At 44.3% G+C, this 25809-nt stretch overlaps 1 protein-coding gene across 2 annotated transcripts in view; it reads right to left on the bottom strand.

Moving 5' to 3' along the window:
- The window catches only part of MAPKBP1 (mitogen-activated protein kinase binding protein 1), a 99510-nt gene that overhangs the window by 33622 nt on the left and 40079 nt on the right, over window positions 1–25809 (bottom strand). For both annotated transcript variants that reach the window (XM_083166913.1, XM_083166914.1), the window contains exons 4-10: window positions 16735–16797; window positions 13404–13461; window positions 8929–9099; window positions 8416–8553; window positions 7386–7568; window positions 5660–5820; window positions 521–710 (exon numbers count right to left, since the gene is read on the bottom strand). In XM_083166913.1, coding sequence (XP_083023039.1) covers window positions 521–710; window positions 5660–5820; window positions 7386–7568; window positions 8416–8553; window positions 8929–9099; window positions 13404–13461; window positions 16735–16797 — 964 coding nt within the window. The remainder of the gene's footprint in view (window positions 1–520; window positions 711–5659; window positions 5821–7385; window positions 7569–8415; window positions 8554–8928; window positions 9100–13403; window positions 13462–16734; window positions 16798–25809) is intronic.

Here is a 25809-nt window from a genome sequence, read left to right as displayed (position 1 = left end):
ACCACTCAAATCCAAATGTCCATTAACATGAACCAGCAGATACAAGAAGGATATGGAATTAGAACAAACCGCAATGTTCTGGTGTACAAGCTACAGGATTTATGCACTATAAAAAGGTCTAAACTACTTATTCGTGTTACCTAGGGCCTTATTCATCTACTTTACCAGAGTCATCCCTAGGGTACCCAGGAGACATGCAATGGGTTACAAAGGTTAAACCTGTAGTGTGTTGCTACTATAATCAGTCATTTTGCAGCATACAATTCCTTTGTGCTAGAATGTAGCATCTGTGCAGCGATCCTGTACTGACCTAAAATATTCCCTTCGCCTACAGTAATCCGCAAGGAAAACAAGAATTCTGCACCGAAAAGAGTAGAGGTCCCAAAGTCGTGTAATGTATCCATTATTTTTCGCAGCAAAAAAACGTCCCAGGATTCCGACTGGCGGGATGTTCCGTTAGTCGGAATCCTTATTGAATACAACCCCAAAACGGTAAAATGGTATGTTATGCTGGACCTACCTCGATGCTCCATACACATGAAGAATGGTACAGTGCAGAGTACACTTTCCCCACTTTCTTCAGGTCTTTAATATCCCATACATACAGACTGTGGTCATTGTACACACAAGACAGCCACTGGTTGGTGGGGTCAAAGGTCATTCCAACAGTGTCCGGGTACTTGGCATTCGCAGTGCTGGAGAACAGGCGGCTGGTAGGTTGAAAAAAATAAAATAAATAAAAAAGGACATCGATTTATTATTATCATTTCCCACCATATAATGGGGTCACCGGACGGTGCAATTCTACCTGCACATGATAGTCAAGATGCAGCACTGATTCCCACAGGTGTGGATTGAGAAGGTCTACAGTGTCAACAACAGACTGACATGCACTAGGTCAGGGGTAGCCAACTCCAGTCCTCGAGAGCTACCAACAGTTAACATTTCCCAGGTCTCCTCACAGAACCACAAGTGAAGTAATTCGCGCCACCTGTGGATCTTTCCAAATGTGTCAGTCAGTAATGAGTGCACCTGTGTACCTGTGAGGTGAGCTGGAAAACGTAACCTGTTGGTAGCTCTCGAGAACTGGAGTTGGCTGCCCCTGCTCTAGGTCAACACAAGGAAAAAAGGTACAGTTTCACACTCGTGTTGACCTTCTCATGTGTCGGCCACAGTCACGTCAACATTTTCTCACCGTACAACTAGCACATTGACCATCTACCAAGACACTGAAGACCTTTCAACCGCTTCCCATTCCCACCACTCTTTCCCAGAGCCACGCAGCCCAGACAACACGCTGCAAAGAGTCTCTGCACTAAACAAATGCTGTAAACAAGATGCTCACAAACATGACATTACCACATAGAAAATGCTGCTAATAGACTGAATGTCTATGAACCAAGGTCTTACCGCTTGTTCTGAGATAATAATAATAATATTATAAATGCAATAGATAACGCAATTACACTCTGCGGATTATTTAAGCAAATGACAATTGGCACAATGTAGAGTCTGTCGCCATAGAACAGAGGTCCTCAAACTATTTTGCTCTGGGACCCCATCAGACAATAAAAATAATGACAGGACCCCAGCAAGTTGATGCAGAAGGTCATCACATCACATGTGTAGTCAGCAGACAGAACATACATGGCAGCATTGTGGGGGCACAGAGTGATGGGAGGAGTCTGATATACCATAACCCATCACGTCACATGTGTAGTCAGCAGACAGCACATACATGGCAGCATTGTGGAGGCACAGAGTGATGGGAGGAGTCTAATATACCATAACCCATCACATCACACGTGTAGTCAGCAGACAGCACATACATGGCAGCATTGTGGAGGCACAGAGTGATGGGAGGAGTCTAATATACCATAACCCATCACATCACACGTGTAGTCAGCAGACAGCACATACATGGCAGCATTGTGGAGGCACAGAGTGATGGGAGGAGTCTGATATACCATAACCCATCACGTCACATGTGTAGTCAGCAGACAGCACATACATGGCAGCATTGTGGAGGCACAGAGTGATGGGAGGAGTCTAATATACCATAACCCATCACATCACACGTGTAGTCAGCAGACAGCACATACATGGCAGCATTGTGGAGGCACAGAGTGATGGGAGGAGTCTGATATACCATAACCCATCACATCACATGTGTAGTCAGCAGACAGCACATACATGGCAGCATTGTGGAGGCACAGAGTGATGGGAGGAATCTAATATACCATAACCCATCACATGTGTAGTCAGCAGACAGCACATACATGGCAGCATTGTGGAGGCACAGAGTGATGGGAGGAGTCTAATATACCATAACCCATCACGTCACATGTGTAGTCAGCAGACAGCACATACATGGCAGCATTGTGGAGGCACAGAGTGATGGGAGGAGTCTAATATACCATAACCCATCACGTCACATGTGTAGTCAGCAGACAGCACATACATGGCAGCATTGTGGAGGCACAGAGTGATGGGAGGAGTCTAATATACCATAACCCATCACGTCACATGTGTAGTCAGCAGACAGCACATACATGGCAGCATTGTGGAGGCACAGAGTGATGGGAGGAGTCTGATATACCATAACCCATCACATCACACGTGTAGTCAGCAGACAGCACATACATGGCAGCATTGTGGAGGCACAGAGTGATGGGAGGAGTCTAATATACCATAACCCATCACATCTGTAGTCAGCACATACATGGCAGCATTGTGGAGGCACAAAATGATGGGAGGAGTCTAAAATAACAGACAACTCAACAGATCTTTCAGACTCTTTGAATCACTGACTGAGATTAGAAAAGTCATCAGCTTGATGGGTCAGCAACATGGAGTCGCGACCCCATGCTGAGAAGGTTGGGACCCACAGTTTGAGAACCACTGCCATAGAAGATACAAAAAGGAGGGAGTAGATAACAATGCATAAAAAGGGTCATTCGTGATCCTACTGTATATAGATAGAACAAAACAAAGTACTTCATTTTCTTACAGAATATTTGCTAGTTCTGGCAAAGGTAAGATCTAAAAATAAACAGAGACCTGTATTATACAGTCCGCAATTCAAACTCCTGCCACCCCCTTACAGAGAATACAGTGTAATCTGTGCTCCCGAGAGGTGTGAATTAGGGTGGAGTGAAAACATTTAAATTGAGATATTCAAAATCGGCTAGTGTGGAAAAGTTGTGACTTGACCGGAATAAGAAACGTGCAAAAGCTTTTCGCTCTAAGTCAAAATCTTCTGTTCCGGCAAGAGATCTAAAGTTTCACTTTTTAGCTGAAAATAATGAAACGTATGAAGAGTAAAAGCTTGGCCTAGTGCAAAGTTACTGACTTTGGCGGGAGAAAAATATCCCTGATAAACGACCAGATCACAATTGTGAATATTGTGTGTTTTCACCCGAAAGGGTTTTTTTTTCACTGACTGAATGTTGATTATTGTAGCCGTTTAAATAAAGATTGCAAAAAAAAAAAAACACGTTTGATAAAAGATGCATATTATCCAGACTCTATGGTGCAAATCCAATTTTTTTGAGCAGTCAAAGTAATGGGCACGCACACAGCTCTGGTTAAGCACCCGAATAGCCATGGTTTAGTCAGGAACAGTGTATGCTATCTGAAGTTCTGGTTAGGGGAGCAAAGCATGGCTTGGACACCAAAGTCACTGACCAATCACATTTCTTCTCACAGCCTCAGGATACAGTGAAAAGAAAAGGTCTCTCCAGCTCCGCGGCTATTGTATGAATGAATGGATCGACAATTGAAAAAAAAGCTTCATTTTACACCTCCTAGTGGTAGCCTTGGGGGAAAAAAATTGAAAAGTCCCCATGAATTAAGATACTATATTATTACTGAAAGTCCATTTAAATATATTTTTGTTTTAAACTCCACATTTACCAACACTATCTTCTTAATTGCATTTTTAAATGTTAGTAAATGTGGTTTTTGCACCCGAAGCTTATCTATTTTGACGGATTTAAAATAGTTGAAAATTACCTTGACAAATATACCCTTTGGCTCATTACCAGGACAGGCCGATGACACAGGCCCCGTACTGTATGCTCAATGTGATAAATGGGGCTGACAGATTTGTAGCATTTGCTCGATGTGAAATGCAACACTCAGCAATTTGTAGACTTGTGAAAATGGGGAAGGGAAGAGACATTCCTCTATAAATTATGGTTTAACCATACAGACAAGTCATTAGAAGACAAAAGCTGTAAAAACGGAGGGGTCATCTGCAACACAGAGAGGCTGGTGAAGGAAAACACAAGATCTATTGAAAGCCAAACCATGCAGCTGTGGGCTGGGGGTCAGGAGAGAAAAAACCCACATGTGGATACATGGATCAAAGACATAACTGTTCTCCCTGAGAAGAGTGCAGCAGCCTGAATTCTCCTCGCTGTGCCTCAGCTGTGAGAAGCAACAGATGCATTAATAACCTATGTAAATGAATCGTGGCTATTTAAATGAAGTGGAGGGCTATTGGTGGCTGCACCCAAGGCAATATACATGGCTAACAATCATTCATTGTTTTTAAATGGGTCTATTGAGAAGAGAGCTGGTATAGAGCTACTGAGGAAGAATTGCAGGCTGCCAATTCTCATTTTTCTCCATCAACTTTTTACTCAGTGACTCCTTCGCCATCACTCGTTGCTGTCCTACATTTCTTCTGTTCATCCTGTATAGTCTTCGCTCAATGGCCTCTTGGAAGACCCACATTTACTGATCTAACCCAAACCTCTGTTTACTACATACTAGTATACATACAATATCCCTGTGGTCAACAGAACGACCCCGCAATCCCAACAGGGGCTCCATATGTACCCTAACCCTCCCGATAATGCCTAAAGCTAACCCGCTCTCCCTGCGGCCTAACTCCCATTACCTTTCCCTGTCTGCAAGCTAGCCGGCCCAATATACTCACTGATTGGGATGCCTGCTGTTGGTATTCTGCCGTCGGCATCCTGTTCCTGTATTGACAACCAGGATGCATGACTACTAAATGTTTAAAGCACCGCCTTCAAATTCATCTATTGGCCTGATTCAGGTTGGCACGCTAGACTGTGTATATTCACTGCCTAGCAAGCACCTTAAACGCTGCCCTGCCAAACATCTTGTGACATCAGCTGCTCGTTTCAAGCAGGCATCAGTTCACCTGCGTCCCCAGGGGGAATACCCAGCGGTTTCATGGAGACGCCCATACAATGCTGTGCGTTCCACTCCTCCCACCTGATGCCCGCCAACAGTTTAATTAAGGTACTTTTTTTTTCGTTAATAAACTTTCAAGGACTTTAAAAGCCGTAACGTCCCTTTCCCAGGACCAACACAGTATAAAACACCTCTACTCAAGTCCTGTAGTGAATTCTCTAGGCTGCAGGATTACAGTTGGGTCAGAGGCATACAATTGGATGCATCACAGAAACACGTTCCAACAGGAAGTGTTCTGGCATAGGATCATTTTTTTATTTTTTCTTCAATTGGAGAAGGAAGATTCGGGAAATCCGCACAAAAGAACATACACAAATACATATTCGAGGACAAATTAAAAAGCGGGATTAAATCATGACATATTTCAGAAACACAATGGGGACATGTTGCCCATCACATATGATTACAGAGCTTTCCCATTGTGCCTCACCTAGCTTCCGTGACTGTGGCGATGTCCACTCCAAGGCTGTGGGGCTTCGGCATGGTGCTGAGAAAGTGCAAGTTATATGGGTTGAAAATCCGCACGGTGCCATCTGCACAACCACAGAAAATATAGTCCTGAGTCACGATGATGCAGCTAGCCATGGTGGTCTGTCAGGGGACAATAACAAATAAGTTAGGACCAGTACTAAAGCCAGTTTTCTAAACACACATGGGTAAAATTGAGCGCACACTATACAATTATCTGACCAATCAGCAGATGATCGGCCCCCAAAGAAATTGTATAGTCATACATGCAAGAGTTAGGTGATAAGGGCATCAAACCCGTCCTGCAAGCTTTAGGTATTGGGAGGGCGCATCTTAACAGCTGCTCATAAACCCAGCGATCCCACAGAAAGAAATGATACAACCATCTACACATAGCTATACCCATGGGGTTCACACTGAGAAGACCATCGCTCCGAGGATCAGGAGCGATCAGAGTCAGCACTTCTCTGATCTGCAGATATAACGGTCCAGCAACTTCCTACAACACACGGGGCCTGATTCACATGTATGCTAACAGTCACTGCATCCTCGTGCACATCAGTGGTCTAATATGCTAACGCCAGTCAAGGACACTGCATCGGGTCATCCGTGTGAACATCAGCCAGTCTGGGGTGCGGTGAACCAAGAAATTGTACAAACTGCCGTAAGGCCTGGCCCATTGACAACAATATATAATATTGATCAGACTCGGAGATGCCAACCTACTTCTATGTCTGCTTGCTAGGATGGAAATGTGACTACAATGTGGTTACTGGAGCATTAATAAAGGGGGTATGGTTAAAGGTATGCGGGGCTACGGAGCACACACTGTAAGGCATTAGGTCAACACAAGCATTAGGTAGACAATGGGAAGGTCGTTTTTTTGAGTTTTTCACATTTTTGTGAGCCGACAGGAGGTATTTTATGCCTTACCATCCACTACAGTGTGGTGGGAGAATAAAATAGTGTGCCAAGCGCAGAGAGGCACCACGCTCGAACGCAGCAAGCCTTGCGAGGGGACTTTTCCATCTCCCGCAGCCATTCCCGACAGGGGAGATGGCTGCGGGGCCCTATTCAATGCTGTCTTCCGACAGCATTGAACTGGGGATCTCGGCAGAACGAGTCCGACTTCACAAGCAGTTGGGCTCCCAGCAGCAGCAGCTCACCGATTCCCGCAGTCACGCCCCGTTCCCGGCCTGCGGCAGACAGGGCATTGAATACCGCCTTCAAATTCTCGGTCGAGCAGACCGAGAACAGGACAGTGTCACAGCTGTCAGGCCGGCCCGACAGTAGTGACCCAACATTGAATACCGTGTCCAGGTCAACTGTCGACATTTGGCCCCCCAAAAAAAACCATGAAAACTCATGTCAAGCATTAGGTTGACAGTCAAAAAGGTACTGTAGGTTGACTTTTTTTTTTTTTTTTAAAGCCGCAAACATTAGCAAAGGAAAGCAATGCATTGAAAATGATTGGTGCCCTAAAAAAAAAAAAATAATTAAATTGGAGTTCGGCCGTCATCGGGAACCTCTAATGAACATGGACTGTATTGCATCCTGCTACGGATTTAAAGGCTGTACAAATCGCCAGATTTTGAACTGGAGAGTGGCACAGACTTCACATCTTCAGTGTCCACCAACCACAGTGGTCAGATACATTGATTCCCAAGAAGGCATCTGACCAAACTCACCCTGAGCTCCACCCATTTGTCTAGTAGTCGTCTGTCATTGAATTCACACAGGAGGCCCGAGGATGTGATGCAGAAGGTACTGCTCGCCTTCTTGCCCTTCCCGCATGAAACATCAGTGAAGAAATTGTTCCTCAGCTCTCCCAACAGACCAGAGCGGCCCAGGAGTGGAATTGTAGAGTTTACCTGTGTATAGACACATCGCAATGATTGTCACCCGATAATTATCTTATGGGTCGTGCCAAACTGTGTAATGTAGATGGATTGCAGTTACACAGAAGTGTAGTTCAATGTCCAATGAGAAATATATTTATTCACACTAATGTGGCATTTTAACGGCCAGCTACAAGTGCTCACATGCATTTCATTCAAAATAAGTCCATTCTACTGTAATCCCCGGTACTTATGTATTATCTGGGCTCCCATGTTAAATGAACCCCATTTTTTCATACCCCTACTATCCAACTACACATGGAGTTGATTTTATATAGTGTGGCGAGCGCAGCGAGCCACCTTGCCCGAAGCGTGGCGAGCGCAGCGAGCCCCGCGAGGGGACACGGTCTCATAAGAAAAACGGGAGCCCAGATATTACATAAGTACCTAATCCCCCCCCCCCCCTCCAACCAAAAAATAAAAAACCCTAGTCTAGATCATGTACAGATGTGTCCACATACATCATCCTCAATGCAATACAAGTAGATACCTTGTTGCACCTGGTATCTTTTAAATAGCATCTTATTCGCAAAACTGAGTGAATTTTACTCACAAGCAGCTCCTGCTGATTAAAATAATATGGCATGACTATAATTAACGCGTGACTGCTGCTGCAGAAGAGGTGTTATGTTACAGTGTGTTCCTGGAAACCTCTATTGCTGTGGGACAGTCTTCCTTTTGTGTTATTTTGCTCAAACTAAAATACGATTAACATAGGACAACTAGGCAATTCTAATCCTTGCTCCCTGTGGATTGGTCAGTGGAAGTGAAATGATGCTTATTACAGGAACACTTGCCATACATATATTACCACTCTCACCTTCGATGACTTTGCCTCATCCAAGTACCAGAACTTGACATGTCTGTTCCCAGCCGTGACAAAGTAACTGCTGTCTTCCGAGAACGAGACTGCAGTCACTTTACTAGAAACCTTGTTCGCTGCCACCACCACGTTTTTCTGAAAGAGAATAGATTAGGCAATAACCAGAAAGCTAAAGATTGTGGGCCAATCTTTGCTTTAGCTGGCTCCAGTCGCTACTACTGGTTTTCTGCATAGGACAAGGGCTTCAAAACACATAGCTCTGCCTTGGCCCCGCAACCCAAGGATCTGCTCCATGGCTATGCCTTACAGGTGGAAATGGGGCTAAGTAAAGTTTCGGGGGAAGGTGGAGTAGGAGAACCAATGGGGAAGCTGTGGTAAAAGGACATGGTCACTTCTCACTGTTCCTACCCCTCAACACCATTGATGACGTACTACTATACATATGAAGGCAAATTGGACTAATACATAAAGTCTACTAACGTTACATCTTAATATTCTTCCAAAACTCACCTTCCATGACCACACATTGACAATCATGTCATGTTGATACCCAACAGATACGATGTACTTGGAGCTAGGAGAGAAGGACACGCAGGCCACGCCATATTTGTGCTCTTGGAGTTCCGCTACTTGTGTTCGCTCAGTCACGTCCCAGACCCGCACTGCCGGCATGTGCCCGCTCTGTGAACAAAGTCATGGTTAGAACAGAAAAATGTCTGTCAGCAGCTTGCCAAGAACAACGCTATACTGTAAGTACAGTGGAGATATAGATTAGCCAATATAGATTTGTTATAATATCCCTCTCCCATTATCAGGAATATAAAAACAAACTATGTACGTACGTAGACCGATCGCGATCTCAACTGTTAGAGTTCAGCCAGAACATTAAAACCATATATAATTACGACGACACCTGCCAAAAAGGTGGGGTATATTAGCAAACACCCTGCACATTCTTCCAGCTTTGAGCACATCAACTTCAAGAACAAATGTAAAGATGGGAGTGACTTTGATGAGGGGCAAATTGTGATGGCTAGACGACTAGGTCAGAGCACCTCCTAAAGGATAGGTTATATTCGTGGTTCGTACCAAACAAAAAAGTGGTCAAGTAAGGACAACTGGAAACAGTCATCGATGACCAAGGTCACGGATGTGCATGGGGCCGCATCCCTCAGAACTAATGTAGCAAAATATGCTGAAAAAGTGAATGCAGAATATGATAAAAAGGTGTCCAAACACCTTGCCACGGAGCTGTAGAAAGAACAGAGTGCCCACGCTGACCCCTGTCCACCCAAATTGAGTCCAAACTATGGAGGCCTCACTTTGCAGCTTACAGCACTTAAAAAGGATCTGCTGCTAATGTATTGGTGCCAGATATCACAGGAAGCCTTCAGAGCTCTTGTTGGGTCTGTGCCTCAACTGCAAGAGGTGGACCTACACAATATAAGGCAGTTGGACTTCATTTTATGGCTAAAATATAGATATAAAATCATTATCTACAGTAGCTCAAACACACACACACACACGATTCTTTGACAGTTCAACAAAAAGAATGGTTGAGCAAGGATGGTGAGGATACCAGCACTAATTGCAGACAACCACTGGAAGCAGCTGAAGGTTTCCTGTAAGGCGGTGTATTGGGCTTTTGGAGGACTTGTGGCTTCTCAATGTGATTTCATCTTGTTAAAAAGATCTACCTCAATAACATCTGAAACAGCCTATAAATAGGCCGAATGCTTTAGAAACAGGGTAACGAATGACAAGATGGAAACAAAACACTGCCAAAGTCTGTTGCCTGGGAGAAGATCAGAACAGAGGCCTTTTCGGTAAAGTGAAGTCATGAATCAGATCAGCCACTATTTGCTGTTTTTAAACCTAGTTGTAGCTGCCAGCTGCAGTCTTGTACATCAGAATAAAAAGCATGTGGAAAGTGCCAGTCTGACTGGCGAAGGATGGTAGTCTACATCACAGAACGTTTAGAGAAAGGTTTGTCAGTCGCACAGAGGTAGATTTATTGTAACAAACGGGTGGACCCTCATAGCATAATTGATTAATTGGATATATGTAAATGCGAGGGTGTGCTACCAGAGGCACAGACAGGATATTTTAAGGAGGACAGAAAAGAGTGCCTTTTCTTGGTGCACCTAGAGAAATAATACTTAGTAAAACATCACTTTTATTGAGTTCATTTAAAATAGTTGCGAAGATATAAAAAGGACTGGACAACACGTAAGACAACAAATAGTGATTTTTAAAAAGGATAAGAATCCTCACCTAGCGGGACCCCACTACCCGTTATCACCGTTATTATTTATAATATTCTATTATATTATAAATAATAACGGTGATAACGGGTAGTGGGGTCCCGCTAGGTGAGGATTCTTATCCTTTTTAAAAATCACTATTTGTTGTCTTACGTGTTGTCCAGTCCTTTTTATATCTTCGCAACTATTTTAAATGAACTCAATAAAAGTGATGTTTTACTAAGTATTATTTCTCTAGGTGCACCAAGAAAAGGCACTCTTTTCTGTCCTCCTTAAAATAGTCTACATCACACCCGCCTGTTTATTTCAGTCATGCCACTCTGTCTTGGAGTCACATTCCAGCTATTCCTCAGAACAACTAGACAAATGGTTTGAAGCAGTGATCTGTTTACTCACCAAGACTATGTGCAAAATCAAAAACAACTTAGGGAACATAACAGTAGCTTGATTTAGTATTAAAAAGTATTCCAATGCAGGAACTAGGGCAAACTAGGTGAGACAATGGCAGCAACATTTTGATATCATCTCCTTAAAAATATGATCTCCAACCAAAATGTGGAGATGTGAGGCCACCTGTAGAGCAGCCTCACCAGCAACCAGGCGAGGTATTAAGGGGACAACATTTCTAGTGTGGTGGGAACTAGGTACCTTCCGTAATGGAGGCTATAGACCAGAGTTCCTCGAGGCTCAGGTCAGATTTGAAGTATACCCATGCTTGGCCACAGGTGACTAAATTGGCACCCCAGTTAATTTGATCGAACCATCACTATGTTGAGCCATGGACACACCAAACATCTAGACTGTTGAGCTGCCTTGAGGATGGCGACTGAGAAGCATTGTTCTAGGCATTCTATTTTGCCCACCCCCCAAAATAGAGCTAGAGGCTGTGTAGCAGAATCTTCAGTCCTTATATAAACGGGAACCCCAGTTCCTCTCCTATGAAAGTACATGGAAAAGCCAAGGTGGCAAAATCCAGCAATGCAGGTTCAGCGTATGATATGGAGTCAAGCGCCTTGGTAAAGGAATGCTGAAGACACAAGAGGCGGGATGTAATGAAGTCCAAGCCCAGTGGCCATGCTGGGTGACCCGAACTCTAATGCTTTCTTAAAAAGGGGCAACCACTTACAAAGCAAAGTCATGCCATTAGTAAGAGATTGCCCCTTTAATAAAAAATGGCTGAATCTGGCCGCCAAATTCAGACTTCATTACACCCTACCCAAGGATTAAAAAAGGTCTAATTCTTCCATTTACTGTATAATTTCATCTGACAACATCTTTCCTCCCCTACAATTAATAAAGTAAGCCGAGATACAGCCAGGACCACACGTCTATTAGGGTGGCTTGGATCCAATTCACACACAAGCTGTTTACATCCCAGACAATACAAGTACAACATCAAACAGTTTGGAAGAATCTCAATGGAGAGAAAAGTTAATATTGGTTTTTAATGAACTCATTACTTCTTCCTGCGGCTCTTTAAACCATATTTTTACAGTAGGTGAATTTGTTTGTATTCTTTGATCACTAAAGCACCACAAAAAAGCAGAACAGTTATGCGTCAAATCCAAGGGTAACTAAACAGAACTACATCAGAGTTGGTCAAATCCGGCAACATCCTGCTCTGCAGAATTTCTGTAGAGAACCATTATAGCTCCCAGACAGTGTTCCAGAATCTCTGCAGGTACTTGTGGTTCTACAAGTGCCGGCGACGCCTCAATTAGACCTGTAGGCTGTCTGTACAGAACAAAATTAAATCATACCATGAACCCCTGCACCCTCCACCATGAGGGGTATGGGGTTTAACCTAGGGCTGGTTGTTGCTCAGGAGAGGGACCTTATTTTATTGTTTGGGAACACCCACTTTCAAAGAAATTCCATTACTGTACTGCCCAGTTTTGGGGCTGGATAATGTGATATCAGGGGATAAATAGGAGTAAACCTGGTTTCCCCCCTCATTTCCATTAGCGGATCAGGCTGACGGGTCTGGGTATTGAGCGTTTGGGGAAGAGTCCACTACATTTTTTTTTTTTTTTTTTTTTTTTTTTTAATATTGGAAATATTCACATCCGTTAATTTTCTTAACCTTACTCATTACTGTTCACCATTATTCCTAAATTGCCCAGATTATAAAAAAAAAAAAAAAAAAAAAAAAAAAATTGCACTTCTAGCTAGGCACCAATGTCTCACAAACTATCTGCTTATAAGAACATCTATATCAGATGGACCCTAGCAGATCACTGCAGGAAACTCCCCGTAATGGGTATGGGTAATTGGGCCTTAATAAGGTTGACCACTGAAGGTCGGCACCTGAAATAGGTTAACATAGCTAAAGTTGACCAGATCAGAAGGTCGACAAACGTTTCATGTTTTTTTGTTCTGAATGTCGACATGAACACCAAGTGTACTGCACCCCCCTGACCACACTTCGTGCACGGTGCCTCACTGCACTCGGCACACTATTATATTCTCCCACCACAACGTAGTGGATGGTAGGGTATGAAATGCAGCCCGTCGGCACAAGTCGGCTAAAAAAAAAAAAAAAGCCTCCTGTCAACTTTCCCATTGTCGACCTAATACTTGTGGTGACCTTCTGACCTTAGCAATGTCGACCTATTTCTGGTGTCGCCCAAAGCCCTCTCGACCTTCAGTGGTCAATCCAATGACTGTATCCCCCCCACCAATAAGACTCCTTACAACACAAGCTCCATTGCAAACACTTGCCTCTCCTGTGACCAAGAACTTTCCATCTGGAGAAAATGCAAGTGCAGTGATGGTCTTCCTGTAAGGAGACAAATCCGCTGGTTAGTGATAGAGGAAAGTACAAACCCACAGCAATACGTTCGGTACACAGCTTCTAAAACTATTCAGTTCACATTCCATAGCAAATCCAACACTACTGTATATTGCAATTTAGTCTGTCAGCCATATTTAAGCCTATAGGAGTCAGACTTGAGATCACCACTAGAGGAACGGTCACTAAATGGACCACTAAGCTTAAACTATGAATTGTTGTGGGAGTACAAAACTGAATGACTAGATGTGGACACCCCTTGGGGAACACATTTCATCAATACATACATTCTGTTCCACAAACCAGGTCCCAAATCCGTGATCTTAAATCAAAATATCACACAGAAGAGGGTGCTATCCACTAGAGCAGCTGTTCTCAAACTGTGGGTCTTGACGCCAAGGTGGGTCCCGACCTTCTCAGCATGTGGTCGCTATTTCATGCTGCTGGCCATCAGGCTGATGACTTTTCTAATCTCAGTCAGTTATTCAAAGAGTCTGATAAAGCTGTTGAATTGTCTGTTACTTCAGACTCCTCCCATTTTGTGCCTCCACAATGCTGCCATGTATGTGCTGTCTGCTGACTACATATGTGATGTGATGACCTTCTGCAGTCACTTGCTGGGGTCCTGTCATTTTTATTGTCGGATGGGGTCCCAGAGCAAAATAGTTTGAGGATCCCTGCAGTAGTGGGTGGGTGGCCCAAGGCATTAATACACCTCGGCAATGAATGAGGATACATTCTTCGAAGTTCCTTGGAATAGGCCATACATCAGTGGTTCTCAAACTCGGTCCTCAGGACCCCATACTGAGCACATTATCTAGGTGATGCGGGAAGGTGCACAGGTGCATTCATTACTTACTGACATTTTAAAAAAACTTCACAGTTGGAGCCAAATCATAAAACCTGTTATTCCTTACCATCCAACATGACCCATTGCATTAGGAACAAAATGCTCTGTTCCTGGATTTCCCTGCCAGTGACAGTTACAGAGGTGGGGCTCCAGCACAGTCCAAAATTCAAAGAGGGGGGGGGTCACATAAACTGCCAGCGAGTCTAGGACAGTGATGTTTTGAGTGGCAGTAGGTGTGGCTCCCCTTTTTGAATATTGGACTGTGCTGCAGGCTCACATCTGCAACTGCCACTGACAGGGAAGTCCAGAAACAGAGCATTTTGTACCTAATGGAATGGGCCATGTTGGAGGGTATGTTATTCTGTGCGGAGACCTGGAAAACATGAACTGTTTTGAGTCCTGAGGACAGAGAGTGGGGGAGAATGTTTCACCAGAATGCTGAGATCATCTTGGTGTGTGCGGCTCAGCACCAGTTTATGAATGTTCCACAAGACGTACAATTTAGAACTTTACTGCTGAAGCTTATGACACCTACATCCTGCCCTCCAGCCATGAGGGTGTGTCAGCAAATGGCTGGGAGTCACTGGAATACGAATGAATCCGTGCGCCTATTATTAGGACGTCCTAACCTAGAGTATTTTTGTGGAAAAAAATGTGAACACATTTGAAATCTAAAAAGGCCCAATTCAGACCGGATCGCTAGACTGCGTATGGCCGCAGCCTATAAACGCCACCTGGATGAAAAAAAGTCCTGTGCGAATCCCCTGTCTCACATGCGAGGGGAGGTGTACGGTAACACATCACCCTTGCCTGTGGCCTGGACTGACTTTTCTGGCACCCGTGTTCTACCGAATTCGGGGCATCATGTGAAGTCAGACCCCCAAGCAGGCATCACCACACCTGCAGGAGAACGCCCATAAAATGTTGGGGGTTCCCCAACTGCCGCCCCCTGCCAGCCCCCATTCTACCCCTCATGAAGCAAATGGCAAAGCGAGCGTGAAAAAAAAATACCCCAAAACATTCGTACAACTATATTTCGATTGTTGTTTCGCCCAGTCGGATGGGTCTGATTTACCCATTAAGCTGGGCACAGACTAGACTGTATTGTAAACTATGTTTTAGAGTCATTCATGTATAAGCACATGATTAGATCAAAAAGGAGGTACTAAGTCACCTCTGATTGGTTGAAGTATGTGCTGGACAGGTTTAAAATGGACCAATGTGAGCGCTTTACAGTGGCCAGAACCCAGGATCAGAGACAGAAGGTAACCCCCATTTGTTTAGTGTAACATCCGAGACCATCACTGGTCATTCATGTGTGTTACCGACCACAACGATCCTTAGCTGTGCAACACAAACAAACATTTCACTACAGCTCTTCACGGGCAATCCCACCGTAGCCGATTTCACAGGGGCCCTTGTATTTTACGTTTGCTGCCTTTAATGTTGCAATTATGAGAATTTGACGCGACACCCAGTTAAGCTTGCAGGATCATCAAATACGTAATCCCTCAGCATGTACTGTTCAACATAATGCATGACCTCCGGGTCCGTGTCAAGGACACAGAGAGCCTTGCCGTTTTGAAGCACTCATCACCTAGAGGTGTGAGGGAGAAAATAAGAGCCCTCCAGGTCAATTATTAGCTACAGGAGCCATTAATAGAGCTGGAACTTCAAGGAGGGAGACAGAACAAAAAATAGCAAGAACAGCCTGGCCAGAATAAGTGGGGATCAGATGACTTAGGAGAAAGTGTATACAAACACTGGGCGGCCCGAGTGCCTGACCTACTGCATATGTGCTGAGTTATAGGGCCAGCAGGGTAACACAGGAGAATGCATTGCCATTTACACACTACTACTGTATGCAGATACTGGAGTTTTGATGCAGCATGGAGGAACACGACTATCTGAAACTAAATGTCAAATATATATATATATATATATATATATATATATATATATATATATATATATATATATATATATATATATATATATATATATATATATATATATAGAACGGATTCTTTGTAGGGTTAACTAAGAAGAATTACAGCAAAACATAACCCTTTCAGAACCAACATCTAGTCCGGCTCAACTGCCCTAGCGCAATTAGCAGATCCAATGGTGAGCCACTTTAAAATAACATTATCATTCAAAATTGACCAATTTTCGAATTCATTTTTTTTTTTTTTTTACAATTAATGTAAAACATTTATACCAGACTTTTTATTTTTTTTTTTTTTTTTTTAATTCAAACATTTTGGACTGCAAGGGGTTAAACGGTTTATGCAATAGCAATAAAATGTACTGAAATGTGGGCAACGCTTCCTACTTGTGCATCACAGCTTTGTAAGGAGATAAACCAAACTTATTAATATTACATTGCCTGCAGCCAGTGTTACACTCACCTGGAGCTGTTCAGAATATGGTGCTGTTTGTTCTTCCTGGGATTTAATAATACTACGACACACCTACAAAAGTACAAAACACAGGGTTAAAGTCACAATGCTAAAAAATAGAATAATAAATAAAAACAATATCTAGTATCTTGCCCAGGAAAAAATACTGCAGGCTTTGTAACAGGTGCGGTATGACGGGCTGACTGGAATCGGGCGAGAGCAAAAAAAGCCCCTTGCAGACTTGGTGGCTCACCACACGCTCTTTTCTAGCTCTATGGGGGGGGGGGGGAAATAGCTCCGGTCTGTGTGGATCCCGACTGTCGAGCACTTGAACAGTCGGGATTCTGATGTCCGTATACTGCAGCGACAGACTGGGCTGCCTAATCGGCCCTGGCATTTGTGCACACGCACGATCTTTGCCGCATGCATGCACTCTCCCGGCTTACATGCATGCGGCAAAGATCGTGTATTCAATTTGAATAATCGCGATGTGCAGTGAATTCTGTTTAGGATTCGCTGCACCGTCGCCGTGTTCCGGAGGGCTGGCGCATTCGCTGCCAGCCCTCCCTGTCGCCATATTCAAATGCTGGCAGGGGACTGGGGTGGGGAGCCGCTGCACTGGTCCCGCTCGTGCATATGTAATGAGGGGGACCAGTGTGAAGGTAATATATGAATATTTAATGAGCGGCTCCCAGCCCCCTGCTGGCTGTTGTGTAAAAAAAAAATAATTGTAATATATATATATATATATATATATACACACACATGTGGTATAGATCCCAATAAATAACATTATGTGCAAGGCGATAATTCTCAGGCCCATCAGATCCTAACTGCCAATTTACATATTGGATCCGATTGGCTGGAGCATTATCACCTTGCACATAACGTCCTTTATGGGGATATATACCGCTTCTCCAAGCTTCATACATTTACCCCAGAGTTTAGGAACCACTGATGTACAAGTCTCCAGAACAAACAGACATACAGGATTACACGACTGGTCACCAGGCCCTTTGATCTGCTCTGACCGCGCATTCCATAAAAAGTCCTTCACCCTACAGAAATATTTCCCAGAACCAGAGAATGTACTTTGCCTACAGGCCATTCATAACTGTGACAGCACGGGCAATCAACAGATGTGGACGTTCCTGAACACAAGTTTATGAATGTTAAACAGGTTTTCCCATTCAGCAGAAACTCCAAAACCAACCTAAATGCAGCTATCAGACAGCTCAGTAAGACCAAGGTTGTCCACAACTCCATGGTATTTTTTTATTTTTTTAACATGACACACATGAGTGAACTGATGAAAACGAAAGCACATCGGATGCCCAAGGCTCATTGCCGTCCATCTGCCACTGTCTGCTCTGGCCCGAGCTGCAGAAGAAATACAGGGAACAAGCAAAATGATATGGGACACTAATAACAGTTACGCGGTCTTCTGGTGTGACCAGCTGCTACAAAGCCAATCGATGACAACGGTTCCATAAAATACACTGTACATTAAATTGCTACATTAAAATTTCAGCTGTGTTAAAGTATTGGATGAAATCACATCAGAACTTCAGTTTTGCAGAACCTTTAATGAAAGTGGACACCTCCTTAACACCAATTGTAGGGACTCAGTCAAACTTCTACATAAAGGGCTTGATATCGTTCCTAAAGCATTAACAGCAGCAAATGATCAAAGTGTCTATGTTGGGTACTTTATGCATGCCCGAACCCATACTGAGCAGCTGCAGCACAGGTCCTGCACCTTTGTATGCAGTAAGGCTGCAGACATCAAGTGACTTACAGCCTGGAGTCCTTTGGGGCCACAAGGGCTGCTGCTTTCAAACCAAAGACGTATCTCCTCCTTTCTGTGTAATAGCAAGGTTAGGGTGTCAGTTTTTCAAATGAGATTACCTAGTCTCAGGGATAGAGCTGCTGTGGCTCAGGCTTTGCTCAGCCGGCCAATGATTTAGCAAGAGATCTAATGCAGCACAGGATCACACAGGCATGAGGGAGGAGTCTAATTACATCAGACGCCTCCTGCAGCATTACCATATGTGGGCAGTGCTGCTTCCAAGCAAGCCCTAGCCAACCACATCTGATTCACAATCGATGTGCCCTCCTATCCACAATGCAAGCGGGGCATGTAAGTTTAGACATGTGGGGAGAATGGTACTTGTGATGTAGAAATAGGTGGAGCATTGGGGGGGGGGGGGGAATATAACGTGGTGTAATGTGCAGCCCTTTTAGTCAGTCTTGTTTTTCATTGACCGGATCAGAGTTTCATAAACTGGGTTCTGCTAGAATCACAGTTCTAAAAGAGCAAAGGGTCTGTGAAACAAAAAACAACAAACTGACCAGTGAGTATGGACCTTAACTTCCCTTCACAGAGCTGCTGAAGAATGCCAATAATTCATTTACCTGAGCCACATTTTTAACGGGGGTGCAATTCATACAGATGCATGTATCCATATAGTCCTATCTATTCTAAGGAAGTTGTCCATGGAACGAGTCATAGTTTAAGAACTTACAGCTTTTCTGCAACAACGGCTTGCATAGGCCAGTGTGCTACAGAAACTGAAAGATTATATTATGGACAGGTTAATAAAAATACAAAATAAATTGGGTACTTGTTTCCTAGCACGGCCACAATCTTAAGTAATCGTGTCCCTTAATTAAGGGACACGATTACCCCGATGGACCCGATTTCTTTTGAAATCAGGTCCATTTTGCCGGCTAGGAAACAAAAATCGGGTGCATCGCGTCGGTCGGGACCATTAACATTGGTCCCGACGCGACCGACGCGATGCCCCCGATATTTCCATTGACTTCAATGTTAAAAAAAATTTTAACATTGAAATCTTGTCGGGAAGTTAAAATATCGGGGGCATCGCGTCGGTCGGGACCATTAACATTGGTCCCGACGCGATGCGACGCGATGCACCCGATTTTTGCATAGGATTCAATGTTAAAAAATTTTTTAACATTGAAATGGTGTAAAAATGTCAAAAAATGTGAAATGGGTCAATATGACCCATTTCACATTATAAATGTCCCCGTCGTCGCCCCACGATACACGCCAACCCGAAGCGTGGCGAGCGCAGCGAGCCCGCGAGGGGCGGCGGTACGCGTCCTCCGACCTTTTCATGCCCTACTATCCACTAGGGCGTGGAGTGAGAATAGAATAGTGTGGCGAGCGCAGCGAGCCACCGAGCCCGAAGCGTGGCGAGCCCCGCGGATATCTTCACAGTTATACGCGTCCCTTCGCGGGCTTCACAGGTGTCCGTGGCGACGCGGACAGCTGTGAAGCCCGCGAAGGGACGCGTTTACCTGTGAAGGTATCCGCGTCCGCTCGCCACGCTTCGGGCTCGGTGGCTCGCCACACTATTCTATTCTCACTCCACGCCCTAGTGGATAGTAGGGCATGAAAAGGTCGGAGGACGCGTACCGCCGCCCCTCGCGGGCTCGCTGCGCTCGCCACGCTTCGGGTTGCCGTCTATCGTGGGGTGGGGTTTACGCGCTTGAATTTGGGGGGGTTGGGAATTTTTTTCATTCAATCCAATGTAAAATTGGGTCCCAGGGACCCAATTTACATTGGATTTAATGAAAAAATCGGGTGAAAAATCGGTCGGTCGCGTCGATCGCATCGCATGCGACCAAATCGCATGCGATGCGATCCGATTTTTTTCAGCACGATCACCCCGATCTTAATCGGTGTGGCCGTGCTAGGAAACAAGTACCAAAAATTGTAAAGCTTTGGTTCATGAAACAAGGTATTTGTACACTACTGTTTAGGCAGGGATGCAGTTGACATCCTGGCTCTTAGAAACCAATGGCAGAATCCAAACAAACAGTCGACACCCGGAACGCAAGTTTACCGCAGAGGGCTGGCATACTTACCCACCAGGTAGTGTCGGGACTGTTTGCGTTGGGATGCCAATGTCGGTCTTGTGACTGCCGGCATGTTAAGTGCTGGGATCACGTACCCAACCCTGTAGCTAAAGGGATGGTTATACAATATGTACTCGATGGCTTGTAAAACTCATTGCATATTTATATATAGAAGCCTAAAGTTTTTATGGACAAAAAAAAAAAAAGTATGGTTTCAAAGACAAACAAGGAAGAAAAAAAAACTCTTTGCAAGACTGCATTCCTTCACAGTGGGATGAGAGGCGTACCAGAGACCAGAAGCATTAAAAGACATCTTAGAAACTTTGAAAAAACGGTTGTACAAATTTGGTATAAAAAAAAAAACAAAGACTGGAATATCTTTAAAAAAAAAAAAAAAGAAGTGTAAAAGGCAAATCATGCCCAGAAATCATCTTTTGTAACAAGTGGGGGACAAGAGAAAATAAGGGGGGCCCATAATTGTGACGCTAGAAATCCAGGAACACACTGAAATAACCAAAAATAAAAAGAACTAAAAATAATAGGATCTAGAAACGAAACAAGAACAAAAAGTCCAGAAAGTCCTTTTTGAACTGCAGAGAGTAAGGAATTGCCGACATTTGGAATGGAGGCAAGTCGTAATTTATAAACTGCAGGCAAATGCCAAATTTAGTTATTGCTTCAGGGAAGGAGAGCAGAGTTTTTCTAGTGACAGGTAACTAGACATCCAGCCATATTGTGGATTTGAATAGCAGATTTATAGTCACAATAGAAGATCCAAAAAGGAGGCGGGCCTACGGGTCATTATTAATTTGTGAAGTTAAGACCGTATGAAAGGGCCTCAAGAAGGAAAATAAAAACGGTGGGCCAGTCTTCTAGATGTGAATAAAGTCAGGTGAGGAGATTATCCACACCTGACCGGATTAGTAGGAATAAGTTCGGGACCGTAATCTTCATTGTAAAGAAACATCAGATACAAATGTGACCAAAATCAATTTTATGAATGTACCAAACTCCTTGTTACAACATCTTATCTGGTTGAACCCCTGCTATAAAGTGAGGATATTGGTTACTAAACAAAACAGGAATGCATACCATACAGTACACCATATAATATATTACACCTGCGTGTGCTGGACGCTTACCAACATGTCCGGGATGGAAGCAGAAGAGATTCTACCATTCATGCCAAAAGCATTTTCAGTTGAGATTTAGATTTATTTCCCAGTACTACAATATGGATTGGGTAGAACAGGTTTAGGTCATTGCTATGCTGCCAGTACACAATCTACAGCTGTGAACACTTGACGCAGAGGGTGACGGCTGAATGCAAACTGCCCTGTCCGACAGCCAACTTCTAGTCGTTATTACCCCAGCCCAATCCCTAAAGGATAACAAGAAATTGTGTCTGGGCCACAAAAAACCCAGACAAGGGAAAAATAAAATCTGGAGTTAAAGGTTCACACGACGCAAAATGTACGGGTATGGGTCATTGGCTAGACAGAAACTAGGTCGACATGCATGAAGGTTGACACAGTCGACATAGACAGTAAAAAAGTGCACTATTTTATTCTCCCACATGCCTTAGTGGATGGTAGGGCTTAAAATGCTGCCTGTCGGCACATGTCAACCTTCCCCTTATCGACCGTATACCAGTACACTTATTTTTCAGGCTCTTCAGTACTGTATACCGCAACAAGTCCATTAACATTGCGTACCACCTGCCGCAAACAATGACTCAGGAAGTCGCACCTCGTCAGTAAGTCAGACCCTGTCCCAATTTGGAGGTCTGTGCAATGAAGTCATCGCATTACCATAGCGTAAAGCATATACCTAGCAAATCTCTTCCATATGTCCCCCCTAACCGGACATCTGGGGACAAAAACAAAAACCACAATCAGCAGTTTCTGGTGTAATAAACACTTGAATTCCAGAAAAGTTTGTTTTCTTATATTGAACTCGGTTTCTATAACTGCAACGCGGTCCCCCAGCGAGCAGAGCGCAGATGTGCAATAAAGCGATCACAGGTGAAATCTCCTTCCTGCCAGTACACATCTGCAGAGGATTTAATAGTCTAGTGGGTGTCAGATCAAAAGGTGGAACGTCGGCTTGTCGATCTCATTATGAACAGCTGTAAATGTATTATTGGTGGACCTCGCTGAAGAGAAACGCTCATAAATAACGGTAAGATTAAATTAATAGGATCCAGATTTTTCTTCTTTTATTTTTCATATATTTTAAAATCATGCGATCATGAATGGTTACTGGATTATACGCTGTTGTGCTGCCAAATCGCTACATCATGTTACTGTATGGGAAGTGTACTCTGAGTCTCCATAGTAACGCTTCAGTCACTAAAAATGCTCTATTGGCATGCTTCCAACTATGCAGCTCAGCAGCTGTTGTGGAACTACAAGTTGCAGCAAGATCTCAAAGCCATAGGGGGGGGTACATTCAATCTCCCGCCACTATTCCTGACGGGGGACATTGCTGAGATCCCTGTTCAATGCTGTCGGGAAAGACCGCATTGAATAGACCCTGCCGCTGTCGGGCCCGTTCTGCAGAGAACGGCCATGGATTATCGAGCTCACGGCCGCAGCTCAATGAGCCATGGCTGTAACTCATGACCACGCCCCTTTTCAGCGCTCGGCAGACGGGACATTGAATCCCGCCTGCGGATTGCCATTAGAGCCGGCCGAGAACAGGACAGGGTCACTGCTGTCGAGCCAGCCCAACAGTCGTGACCCGTGATTGAATATCCCCCTTAGACTGAGAAGGCTACAGAACGACTACCACTGGCCAAACCAGAACCGTATATTGTAGTAGTACAATATTTTTTTCTGTAGGTTGCATGAATGTATTCTGCAAACCCAGGACCAACGTATGTTGGAAATAAAGATTAAAAAAAAAAAAAAAACAACAACCCCTTTACTCTGTTAGAATAGGGACCAACAACTTTATCTTAGTTCTGGGTTTCCAGAAGTGAAGTGCAGTGAAGCTGGGCATGCACTAGGTGAATTCCCTCGTTGAATATAAAGACTGAAAACTCAGGAAAACCCAGAACAGCGCAGGGAAACAAAAGAGGACGAGCGGTTTGCCTGGCTGTCCCTGAAGAGAACTCTTCTGTAAGGCTGCCTGTAGCATTAGGTGGAAGAGAGCCAGCAGGAGCTTGTGAGGACACACTGTCCTGCAAGGGCTGCAGGAGGAAGGAGATTGCAGCAGGCCACACTGAAGGAGTTAAGAGCGTGATGAAGATGTTTGGCGTGACTAGCTGAAGCTGCCTGATCGCTGACACACGCTGCTATCACCTAACAGGCTGACAAATCCCACTCGCCAGATCCAAGTATGTGGGCGGCCATTGCAGCAGATTCTCGGCTACACATGGGCCGTGTTAACCCTGAAAGAGCAAAGTTACAGTATACAGAAATAATAGTCCTGCGAGGGGTTAAGACAACACAATTCTGCTCTCTGTTAATACCCTGTCCTAAAATATCACACTGTAGAGATCAAGTGTTCCTCAGTAAACACTTAGTAGTGAAGGCCACGAGGTGCCTGCGATGACCTCACCGCCACCAACTTACCAGCTTTTTCCTGAAGACCCAAACACAATCTGAGCGATTTTGAGCTGAAAGCCGTTCAACCTTGGAGCTGCCCAGTGTGTACAGCCCGGCAGTGAACGGTGATGCACGCTCCCGATACATCTGAGCAGCTTTATGAACGGTTTTGCATAGCGCTGCGCTAAGCCAAGCCACCCCATCTGACAGGGTGAGAAACTGGCGCAGGGGTTAAACTGCGAGGGTCGCTTGTTTTCGGAGATCCCCGCCGTTCAGCCACCTCGCCGGCCGCATTGAATACTGCCCATAGTGTGCAGCGGTCTTTATGCTTTGGTTCCTTCTAAAAAAGACATACAGGAAGTGTAGAAACACAATACAATGTAGATTGTGACAAGGATCACATAGACCGGGTAAAAGTTCCAAAACAGCTCTTTATTTTTCCAGCAACATTCACAGGAAAGCGCTTTCACAATCAAAGTCAAAATCCAGTAGCTCCCATTGTAGCCCCAGACCTGCAGCCTATCACCTGGGCAACTAGACCACAGTCAGAAGCATTTTTCCTGCCCACAGACACCAAATTTTAAAAAGTCATAGCACAGGTGCAACTCATCAGCTTGGCTGCAGCGGATTCCTGAGCTGCAACTACAACCTGGACTGGATCACTAACTACGGTCATGTGCTTAAACAGTGAAAAGCCTATTAACCCTGTCACAATATATATTCTGATGAAAGTTTCTAAAAAAAAAAAAAAAAAAAAAAAAAAAAAACTCCTAAATACTACATTAATATAGTCTGGTGTGTGCCGCCCGCTGCTCCTGCATGGATTGATCTCATTTTGGGATGGCACGTGGGCAATACCTCGTAAATGGAGTGCTGGTCTAATCCACGGCACTCGCCATTCCTAGATTTGGGGTGCAACTCCGCCTCTGACCACATTGTTTAAATTGATCAATCCACGAGCTAAATCTTCACTATTTTTTATTATGGTCGACGATGAGGAGGATTATCCGTTTAGTCGAGTTCGACACCCAATGGATCAATATTTGTGATGTCATTCTGCCTCTTGTTTCTGTAAAGTCCTTCATTTGCATGTTAGTGTCAGCTTTAACAATGTCCAACCATCGTGTACGTTGATGTCCCCTTTTTCTTGACCCACTTACTAGTGTTATTCTGGTTTCTAAGGAGTTGGCCGAAGTATGAAAGCCGTTGCTTGGTGATCTTCCCAGTGAGGAGTTTGGTTTAACACACTCTTTGATGTCCTTGTTCATGGTCCTTGCTGTCCATGGTACGCCTAACATCCTCCTCCAACACCATAATTCAGTCTTTTTTTCCTGCAATCTGCTTTTTTGGAGGGTCCAGGTTTCACATGCGTAGGTGGCAATAGGATAGAGCATGGGTCCCCAAACTGCGGCCCCTTCAGATGTTGTGAAACTGCAAATCCCAGCATGCCTTGCCACAGTTTTAACACTCCCTTATAGCAAAACTGTGGCAAGGCATGCTGGGAATTGTAGTTTTACAACATCTGGAGGGCCGCAGTTTGAGGACCCATGGGATAGAGGATTGCATTTTCCAGTCATGTTTTTGTTGCAATGCTGATGTCGTTGCTCTTCCATATTTGTCATTCCTTGCATAGCAGCGTGACCAAGAG

This window comes from Crinia signifera, chromosome 12, assembly GCF_055691185.1.
Source record: "Crinia signifera chromosome 12, ASM5569118v1, whole genome shotgun sequence".
Lineage (NCBI taxonomy): Eukaryota > Metazoa > Chordata > Amphibia > Anura > Myobatrachidae > Crinia > Crinia signifera.
This window is presented reverse-complemented; position numbering and strand designations above follow the sequence as displayed.